This window comes from Nansenia antarctica, assembly GCF_963989245.1.
Source record: "Nansenia antarctica genome assembly, chromosome: 9".
In the NCBI taxonomy this organism is placed as follows: domain Eukaryota; kingdom Metazoa; phylum Chordata; class Actinopteri; order Argentiniformes; family Microstomatidae; genus Nansenia; species Nansenia antarctica.
This window is the reverse complement of record NC_137679.1, coordinates 25,703,285-25,714,435: the sequence shown is the minus strand read 5'-3', so window position 1 is coordinate 25,714,435 and position 11,151 is coordinate 25,703,285. Positions and strand designations below refer to the sequence as shown.

The window sequence follows — 11,151 nt, the reverse complement described above, 5'->3', positions numbered from 1 at the left end:
CGCGTATCCGCGCGTGCCTGAGCGTGACAAAGGACAATGGCGTCTAAGAATGGATTCTATGACACAGTTCTGAAGAATTGATTTCTTAATCTACTTCAAATAATGCTCTTCATCAGTTTGTTTCTGGCAGTCTACACTTTTTCATATAGACACTATTAGAGTACGTCTTCCTCTAATACCGAATTTTACACACATACACGATATTCCATAACACCATATAAATCAAATCACTCAATACCTTACAAATCAAATCGTATATTTACAAATACGGGCTTCTTAACCCGGCTCTCACCCCCAGTTTAAAGAATATGAAAGATGTGTTTCCTTTTCCAACAAGTTACTTTACTTTAAACCTTAAAGTTGAAGGTTGTTTTAGTCTCAAAGAAAATGCTTGAAAACCCAGCTGTTGCACACGCGCCCCTAGCGGTTTAAACAGAAAATAGCGCTATTTTAATTCTTACCGTCTTCAGAGCCGTGGTTTCAGCTTAAGTTTTCAAACGTAGATTCCTCTTTATAGACCTCCGGGATTCAGGCTCGCCATCTGTTGTATATTTCTAACCTGTTGGCTACTAAAATGAAGAATAGTTATTGAGCAGGTTAAGACCATTTATTCAAAATACAAAAGTATACAGACATCAAAACTGGACGCTGGTCTGGCAGAAAGAGAGGGAGAGAGCAGAGAGAGGGGGAGGGGGACAGAGAGGAGCTGCTGGGTCAGGCACAGAGAGAGAGAGCGAGGGCCTGAGAGGAGCGGCCTGAGAGAGAGAGAGAGAGAGAGAGAGAGAGAGAGAGAGAGAGAGAGAGAGAGAGAGAGAGAGAGAGAGAGAGAGAGGGGGGAGCTGCTTGGTCAAGAGGTGGGAGAGAAGAGAGCCAGGGCCAGAGCCCACACCCTTACTTATAAACAAAGTCAAAATGCAGTCACAGCCAGTGGTCCTATCAGGTCAGGGGGAGAGGCCAGGAGGTCATAAATACCTTGCCCCACAGTCAGGAGACATTTCTTCATAGCAAACATATAGGCCCATTATTAAGTACAAATAAACTACATTAACAAATAAAGTGAATGATTTGAGGAGAATCTCTACCGACCACTCTCTGTTGGGTGGTTTTAGTATGGTTGTTTATTCCCGATTTAAAGAGGGGCTTTTTACCTGTGTGACTGTGTGACTCACTACAGGAAGCCTTGTAAACAAATCACAGTGTCAACAAAGAGAAGCAGGAGGCTGGGTGAGTGTCAACCGAAACAACGGCCACCAGTTCCGTATTTAGGAAAGTTGTGGTGCTTGGACGCACCAAAAGCTTACTAAACAGACAAAGGCAAACATCTTGGTACTTTAAATCTTTAATAATGACCCAATAAATCAGAACCAGACTAATCCAAGAAACATGACAAGAAATGTTGTTGACAAATGCTAAACATTTTGGGAAATAATTTACATTGGGAAAGTAGTTAAAGGGGCAATCTGGAATTGGTATCCCCATTTTTTACTTTACAAACAATGATATATAGCCACTGATTCTTGAAGAATAACTTATAAATGCCTCATCAGCCTAGTTCAATTGTCGTACCCCATCAGAACCCCAAATATTAATGTTTTACGCCATTATTTGTACAATGTAAACAACGTAATTGTTAACAAACACTGTATAGCTTAAAAACATGATTAAAAACATAATTTTGACTCATGGAGGTGAGTCATTATATAGGTATGTCTATTAATTGAATTTGAGAGTGGTTACATTTCTGCATCCTTCATCCTTCAGCTGTTTACCAATACCATTGGCAGGGTGACCACTTTGTTGTTGTTTGAATCCCAGACTGTAATCAATGTATTTCTGCTCAATTAAAAGTAGGCCTATTTTACCAGACAAATTAAGTGCATGACCACACTATGGTCTGTCTCCTGTCTTGTATTTCATGATGCAGCATAAATACAATTATACTCAAATAAACTCTTAATTTTCTATAATTTTCTAATTAAGAGAAAATCTAAGTAAAAAGAACTGAAAGTAATTTACACAAATGTATCACAGAGTCTGTTGGGTGAGTCAGACTGAGTCTGTTGGGTGAGTCAGATAGGGTGTCTGGCTTCATCTCTCCTCTCTTCTGCTCTCGGTTCTTCCCCTCTTTCTTCTCCTTTCTGATATCCTCCTCTCCTTCTTCTACATAGATGTGCATTGTTCTGACCCAAAGGTACGCCCATAATGCAAATATTCTAAAGATAGAATTTGTTTGCATCATAGACACTGATCCCTCTGCCTCCTCTTTCTCCTTTCACTCCTCCCTTCTTTCTCCTCTTCTCTCTCAGAAGTCCATGGACATGGACCTCCGCTGAGCCATCTTGTAGTTCCCTCTTAGGCTCCCTCCTCGGTACACATACACATCACATCTTCCCTCCTCCTTCTCTTCTTCTTCCTCCTCCATCACTCGATCATGCCTTCCCGGTCCCCGGTCCACCAGACCAGCAGACAAGTCCAGGCTGACCTGTTTCATGGTAGGCCAGCTCTTCTTCTTCTGGATGCTATTGAAGCTCTGAAGTGGAGTTAAGGAGCTCCGCACGTCTTCCCTGAAGGGGGGCAGCTCCATGGAACCAATGCCCAGACAGGGTGCACCTCGGCTGGGATTGACACTGATGGAGCCTTGGGAGCCACAGTGGTGCTCATGGACGCAACGTGAGGTTACAGATGAGCGCCTCATAGCATGGAGAGACTGTAATTCCTCTGAGAGTTCATCCAGGTCCCCAGACAGCCCCTTAGAAGAATGAAAATAGAAGATATTTGAATATAAGACATGTCTTTATAATGCTATTATATTACTACCTCAAATAATAATAATAAACATATAGAGTGAAGAGTAAAGCGTTGAAAGACCTGATTGAAAACAACAGAGTAAAAGCATCGTGAAGTGTAGTATCAGGTCTACCTTGTCTCTGAGGGAGAAGAGCTCGTAATGAGGAGGGTCATGGAAGTCACTTGGGTGGAACAGTGCACTCTTACGTGCCAACACCTTCAAAACATAATGAGAAATCATCTCTGTTTAATTGTGCCATTCAGATCTGAGCACATGACTTCCAACACCAGTGCTGTAGGTTTGATCGCTGCATTTGAGAGTGTGTTAACTGTAGTATAAGTCTGCTAAAAGACTATGATTTCATACCATATCAACGTTTGTAAGAGTACCTTCTTGCGTGGCTGTTTGACTTGCACCATTATGGAGATGACAAAGAGCAGCATGACAATTCCTGTAGACACTAAGATCACTGTGCACTGGGTTCTAGTGATGGTGTGGAGCACACTTTTTGGTTTCTTATCTGTATGGAGACAGATAGAGAAAAAAAAAAAATATATATATATAGAGAGAGAGAGCGAGCAGGCGGGATGGCGCAGGAATGTACAAGAACATGTTTTTCCTCATAGACAACATGACAACTGTAAAACAACTCTTCAACATGGTGGGGGAAGAGAGAAAAGGGGTCAACGTATAGTGGCTGGGACATACCTACACAGTTGCCCTCATCCCAGGGAAGGATACAGTTCTGCACTCCATTACACACCAGGGAGTTGTTTATGCACATGTTACTATGGCAGAAGAACAAGGTGCTTGGACAGGGAGCTGAAAAACAAACAGCACACAGAGATATTTCTACACAGATTTCTGAAGCTGTAGTGTGAATTATGAGCTGGTGATTACATAACATGTAAAGTGCAATTTACATGTTATGGATTGAGTAGTACAATGACTTGTCAAGGTATACCTCACTTCACAAAGGGAAGAAAACAGAAGAGACCATAGACAAAAATGATGTTAAAAGAATAAGAGGGAGAGAAAGAGAAAGAGTATGAATAACAGGGAGAGAAAGAGAGAGAGAGAGAGTGAGGTGAAGAGAAGTAAAGGGAGAGGATGGGCCAGGTATTGAAGAATGGAAAGACACTCACGGTCAGAAAAGGAGGTGAAGAGAATGCGGAAGCGGCTGAGTCTGCTGGTCTGGTCCGCCCACATCCTGACCACGCCCACCCCGCTGTCCAGCATCATGTCGTTAGCCATCGTGCTGCAGAACTTGGCCTTGGTTGAACAACGTAGAAACTCAACTCATCAATACATATTCAATCAGTTTCATTAAAAACAAATATTGGGAAGAAGAATGGATGGATGCCAAGAAAAAGACACACCAACGAGAAGATCATACACCATTTTTTGTCTGATAATTTTATATTATCATTGTGATGACTGTTACGGCCTGGTATGTGTCTGTGCTGCTTTTGTGTTTTGGTAGTGTTCCTCTGCCTCCCCCAGGTGGTGTCATTGGAGTTCCTCCCCCCTGGTCTGTTGCTGTGCTGCTGTCCTGGCAATCAACTCTAACCCAATCCACCTGTCTCCAATCCACCCCCTGCCCTGTGGTCCAATCATCCTGCTTCCAGTCTCCTATTTAATGTTTAGTTTGGTTTGTATTGCTCTGCCATGGTAGATTGTTTTACTCAGTTTGCTCCATTTTGTTAGTTTAAACCTTTTTAGTTTTCCTACTCTTGTATTGTGTTCATTTTGATTGGTAGCCCAACCCTGTTACCACACCTAGTTTTACTTTACAGTTGGTTGCCTAGTTTGCTTTATAATTTTGTTGTGCTGATCCCTTGTCCAGTCCATCTTCCTGAAAGAAGGGCTAGGTTAGACACCCTGGGATATACATGGCGTCATGTAGGTAACTACTGTCTATACACAGTAGGTTAGAAACAAGGGGCGTCACCCCCGTTGTTTCTGTAGCAGATAGGTTAGGTTCCAGGGTAGGAATAGTTAGGTAGCTAGGCTTTTGGGTTAGGATCAAGGAAGAGGTGTAGGCAAGCTTGGGGCCTTTTGATATTTTTGTTTGTTCTCTAGTGCTTGCATGGCCCTTCTCCTGTTCCCCTGTGGCTTGTTACTTGAATTTGCCCTGGCAAATAAAAGCCCTTTCTTTAGTGGTCTAACTGACTGTTGGTGTGTTGACTTGGAGCACCACACTACTGTGCAGGGTCTTTCCAGCTACCTAAGGCGGCTGTTCACTCTTCAGGCTGTTACGGTCCTCCTTCCCCCTAGTAAGACCACCTGGGGGAGGACATAACAATGACACTGCCGTGCAGTTTAACAACTGTGGTGGTAGATGTAGGCTTGTTCGCCGCTTCTCCGCCCGAAATCTAGATATACTTGCAGTATACAGAGTAGATTGTCCTACAAAGACACTTGGATTTAAATTTAGTAATCTAAAAATTAATTAGACCCCTATAGTAGAAGTCAGTCGAGTAGTCGGTCAAGAGAGGATGCTGGCGTTGCTTGTTCGTCGCTTCTCAGACGCTACACTACAGACATCTGTCTATGGCTCTGGAGAGAAACTCAGAACTACACAGATTAATTAACCAGACAGATAAGACCTCAAATTAATTAATTTATGCCCAGCCAAATTCATGTTTAGAGGTAGCTAGCTAACATTACATTGATCATACTCGTAAGACTTTTGTAAGACTTTTTGTAAGACCAAAAAATGCAGGTCGAGAGAGGACACTAACGTTGCTTGTTCCCCGCTTCTCCGCCTGAAATCCAGATATACTTGCAGTATACAGAGTAGATTGTCCTACAAAGACACACCGTGGTTCACGGTTCGGTTTCGGTATGTTTTTTAAATTTTTTATTAACAAACTGTTACTTTACTTTATTTTGCTTATACTTATGGAACTTTAACATTTAGACTAGGGCTGCAACTAACGATTATTTTGGTAGTCGACTAATCTGTCGATTATTTTTCCGATTAGTCGCGATTAGTCGTGTGGCTTTTCGCTGCGCGTAAATGGCGACGCAGAAGCATAAATCCGGCTTAACTAGCTATCTAACCTAACGTTACGCCAAGCTACAGCTGCTCACAGAGCTAGTTGATTGGCTAGCTAGCATTGCTGGCTAGACTACAGACAGCTCACGTTAGTAGGCTACGCTTGGCGCTGTTTATCTTACAGACAGCTCGCTGGTGGACTCAACATAATTGAAAGAGCATTCACTTATCAAGCATCATTCATGATCATCCACCATGACTACCTGGTATTTTAATAGTGACCACCCCTCACTTCATTTCATCTCGCGTTCTCCTGGCTTCAACATGGAAAACCCCTGCTACGTAACGTTACATACAAGCGCCTCTGTCTGTCACACGCGTGCCACAGGGCAAATAAATTAATAGCACAAACGCTCATAGCATGTACAGCCCTGTCCATGAGGCGTTGTTTTCCAACATGTAACAGTAAAGCTAACATAAACATTACGACCCTAACAATATAACATTAGCCAGTTGGCTAACAACGTTAGCTAAAACTTACCCAGCTGATTCTTGCATGGCTCCCGTTGAAAAAAAGAAAAAAGAAAAAAAAAACTTTTTTTTTTAATACGATTAGTCGACACTAATATTCCACGTCGACGAGTTTTTATGATCGACGTCGTCGATTATGTCGACTAATCGTTGCAGCCCTAATTTAGACACATTCCAGAATATGACTGGTATATTGTATAATATAAATATATATAAACAAAAAACACTTTCAAATGTAAAAAAATTACATAAACACTTTCAAATGTGACTTGTTGTGGATTGGAACTACATATCATAAGCTTTCAAATGATGTGTCATACATTGAAATCCGAAAAAAGATGACGAAGTTAGAGTCATTTGAATGTTGTTAGACATCCTAGGCACATATAGGGTTAAACTCTCTGTCATGAAACCGGAAGCAAACGCTGCTAACAGCTAGCGGCTAACAAAACACAGCGCTACGAACGTCTAAACTGTATTTTAATAACACCACATCATTCTGATAGAACATCAACATGCTAAAAACACATAACTACAAATAATTAGATGATCACACAGTCCTTGCTTTTTTGATTGATTGATTGAAAACTTTATTAGAAGATTTGCAGAAGTAGGTACATGAAAGTACATATTACATACAAGGTCAACTAACAGGATAAAAACCCAAGAAAGCCACTGGCTTATTTCAATTGGGGTCCTTGATTCTCAATTCATCGTTACATGTAAGACAGACAAAAAAACTAGTACTATCTACAAGATAATACAGACAAATAACTAGTACTATCTACAAGATAAACATACATCCATCATGGGAAGAACAATACAACAAAACATAAGGTATGTACAGCGGGTAGGACAGGTGGGGACATACACCACAGGTGGGGGCGGGGGACAAAACACAAAGTATGTACAGTGGGGAGTTTGGGTCTTTTAATCTGATTTTTGATTTAGAGGGTCCAGTTACGGATTGCAGCCTCCTGTAAATGTTTTTTGAGAGTGGTTTTGAAGGTGGGCAGTGTTTTGCACTCCTTTAAGATTATAGGAAGGGCGTTCCACATTTTTACTGCATAGTTTGCAAACGAGTTTAACCCCTTGTTTGTGGTGCAACGCGGTTGAACGTGGTTCGTGGAGCTTCCTCTGGTATTGTATGTGTGGACGTTGTTCACTTTTTGGAAGTATGTTGACAGGTACTTGGGTGTCTTTGTGGTGTAGCGTATCTTGAAGACCAGGCCCAGTGCAAGCTGCTGCACTCTGTCAACTACTCGTAGCCAATCAAGGCTCAAAAAATGTGCAGCGGTTAGATGTGTCCTAGGGTTGAGGCCTAGCAGAAGCCTAACCAGTTTATTTTGGGCTGTCTGGAGTCTTGTTTTTTGGGCCTTTGTGGTTCTATAGTACCATGATGTTACGGCATAGTCGAAGTGACATTGAATGAGAGCTCCTGATAGGGTCCTCAGTGTGTTTTTACTGACAAGTGAGGATATCCTGTACAAGAATCTAGTTCTATGGTTCACTTTTTTGATTACTTTTGCTGCCATTTTATCTCCGGAAAGATTTTAACACGTCTTAAAACTAAAGTATGTTTACAAGCCATGTATCACTTACAGTTAGCCTCAAACAATAACAATTAATCCATTCCACAAAGTATACATATAGCCGTTTCACGCTAGTGTATTGAACCGTGAAACGCGAACCGAACCGTCCGTAAAAAAAACGAGAACCGTTGCACCCCTAGAAAATACTGACTCCCGTATTGCCAACTGTCCCCAATGGACCCTCATACACTAGGAACCACATCCTATGAAGAACCCAAACTGAGGACTGAATGTGCTAGAGTTGGTGTCGTAACATCCAACCTACAACATCTAGCAAATGTGTGGGGCGAAGCCCAGCATGCCGCCACACACACCTCCTGAATAGAAACCCCCTTAAAGAGAGCCCATGAGGTCGCTAGACGTAGACTAGAGTACTCTACTAGAGTAGAGTGTGATTGTAAGCTCGCAGGAGGCTGGAGGCCCCTACTAGAGTCAGCCAGGGCAAAGACATTGTTTAGACACAGGCTTTCCTATGTGTGGACTAGCCCAGGACACAAATAACTGGTCACCTTTCCTGAAACTCTGAATCCTGTCTAGATAAATGCGCAGTGCGCGGACAGGACACAAAGTATGCAACCACCTGTGCTCCTCAGAGGCGAAAGGGTTAGAAAGGGTCCTGCAGAAATGACAGAATTATTGTCACAGAACACTGAAAAAGGACAGCGTGTGACCCTGAGCACCAACTCTCAAACACACGCCACTTATGACCATACAACACCTTAGTTGATGAGGCTCTGGTGCAATGAATAGTGTTGATAACCCCGTGGGGAAGACCTACAGCCAGGTTGAGCACTTCATATACACACGCGCCCGAGTCAGCAGGTCCCTGCAAAGTGGTAACAGCCACGTTGAGAGATCTACGCCAGCCAGTGCTTCCCCGGCCAAAGCAGGGCCACTAGAACCATGAACAGACCTCCTTCCCTCACTCTAGCCAGAGTTAGGGAAATGAGAGCCACCAGTGGGAATGCATACAGGAGGGTCCTCGGCCACTCATGCAGTAGTGCGTCCACCCCCAGCAGTGCCCTCCGATCGTGCAGAGAAGAACTGGGGACACTGCACTTCTCTGCCGTATCATAAACGTTCACGGTGGCCTCGGGGTGAAGTTACCAGTCCACATATAGCGGGTTGCCCTTGGACAGCAAATCTGCCCAGTAGTTGAGAATGCCCGGCACATGAGTCGCTCTCAGTGATCGCAAGTGCACTGCTTCACACGTATCAGTCTGTGTGCCAGTGTGTGTAGTGTACAGTAGAGTTGTCTGTCCTCACTAAAACATGATGTTCCTTTCCTCCACGGGAGGAAATGTTTTAGAGCCAAGTGAACGGCCAGTAGTTCCAGGCCGTTTATGTGAGTAGAACGTAGGTGCGAGTTCCAGACCCCATTCACCTTTCTCCCCTCGAAAGTGGCAGCCCAGCCCCTCAGGGAGGCTTACGTGGTGACCACTTTCCTGTTCAGGACGGGACCCACAGGGATGCCCTGTGTTAGGAAACTTGTACTCTTCCTCTGGCGGAGAGCCAGTGCGCAGTCTCTGGAGACCCTTGCATGGCGGTGACCGTCGCGGTGGGGGTCCAGAACCAGGGAGGCCACCCAGCGCTGGGTGCCTCTCATATACAGGATAGGTATGGCCACCACAGAGGAGGCCATCAGGCCCAACAGCCTCTGGCATTGTTTGAGGGTAACCAAGTTGCACCTGCGAAACAACTCACACATTGTCTCCACTCTTTCCAGGGATAAAAATGCTTTGGCTTGGACAGAGTCTAGGGTGAGCCCTATAAACACAATGCGTTGGGTGGGCGTCACCATGCTCTTTTCCACATTTATCTGAAAACCCAGGTTCACTAGGTGTTTCGAGAGAATTACAGTGTGATGCGCCACCTCCTCGTGGGAGGAGGCTGCCACCAGCCAGTCGTCGATGTACGTGGCCACTCTGATGCCATTCTCCCTACTGCCACCTTGGTGCATTTCACAAACACCCTTGGGATAAGTGACAGACCAAAGGGAAGGAGATGGTGCGAGGAAGAAATAGGTTGTCAAAGATAAAACATAATGAATAAATACATTTGTTGCAGACCTACTAAACATGCAACATACTGTAATATGTTTCATGCACCATTTTAGTGTGTTTGTATGTACCAGCTAGCCAAACAAGTGTTAGCTTGTTAGCTAGCTAGCTAGCTTTGTTAGAGATATAATAGATTATAGAAAAAGTAAATGCTTTTGTAATGAATCATCCTGTCCTGTTTGTCCTGTTGCGTTTCCCGTAGTTGTTCTTCCGGGTTCAGAGCACGCTGGCGTCCGCGATGTGACTGCCGCTTCTGTTCCCGGTCCTGTCTCCTGTCTTTTTGTATCCTGTCTTTTTGTATCCTGTCCTGTCTCCTTTTGTATCCTGTCTTTTTGTATCCTGTCTTATCCTTTTTGTATCCTGTCCCGCCGAACTCCGCTGCCTTCCCCCCCGCCATCTCCCGCCTCTCACCGCCTTCCCTACCGGACTGCATTACTCACCGCCTTCACTACCGGACTGCAGTACTCACCGCCTTCACTACCGGACTGCAATACTCACCGCCTTCACTACCGGACTGCAGTACTCACCGCCTTCACTACCGGACTGCAGTACTCACCGCCTCACCGTTCCTGTCCCCCGGCTCTGTGTTGCCGACCGACCCGCTGCGCGCCGCTCTCAGACATCGCTGGCCTGGCCGTGCTGTGCTATTACCCTCGTCCCGGGAGGTAGCCACCGCTCCCTCCCCGGTTCGGGGGTTGCCATCTCCGCAGGTGAGTGTCGGTCCTTCCCAGCCTTCACTCACTGCTGCGCGATTTGGTCGCTGGCATGGCACGGCTTGGCTGGCCGGCCGCGCGGGTTCGGTCCCAGGCAGGCAATACAGATGACAACGGCAACGGCTGCTGCTGCCACCAAGGCAGGCATTCTCCGCTGCCGCCGCCACATCCACCGAGGCTCCCAGCAACATCAACACCGGACTCTACACCACCCCCCCTCCCCGTTCGCTGACTCTGTGTTCCATGTTACTTGTTGTTTTTTGTGTCTCCCCATGTGTGTCCTATATTGTCAGCGTCTTTGAGCCTTGGAAAAGCGCTATATAAATTTAATTAATTATTATTATTATTTATTATGAACGATAATGTTGTGTGGAATCAAAAATAATGATTAATTCATTGATATGTAGATTTGCTGTAGAATAATACTGTGAATTTAAATGATTTCACTAGCCTACTTCTCACAGTA

At 44.5% G+C, this 11,151-nt stretch overlaps 1 protein-coding gene across 1 annotated transcript in view; it reads right to left on the bottom strand.

Annotated features, from left to right (window-relative positions):
• Positions 1 to 2,302: 2,302 nt before the first annotated feature.
• The window catches only part of neto2b (neuropilin (NRP) and tolloid (TLL)-like 2b), a gene marked incomplete at both ends in the record, with an annotated part of 32,396 nt that continues 23,547 nt past the window's right edge, over positions 2,303 to 11,151 (bottom strand). Inside the window, 5 exons of the mRNA XM_080539661.1 lie at positions 2,303 to 2,749; positions 2,921 to 3,004; positions 3,178 to 3,308; positions 3,497 to 3,610; positions 3,934 to 4,060. Of these exons, the coding sequence (XP_080395787.1) occupies positions 2,303 to 2,749; positions 2,921 to 3,004; positions 3,178 to 3,308; positions 3,497 to 3,610; positions 3,934 to 4,060 (903 nt within the window). The remainder of the gene's footprint in view (positions 2,750 to 2,920; positions 3,005 to 3,177; positions 3,309 to 3,496; positions 3,611 to 3,933; positions 4,061 to 11,151) is intronic.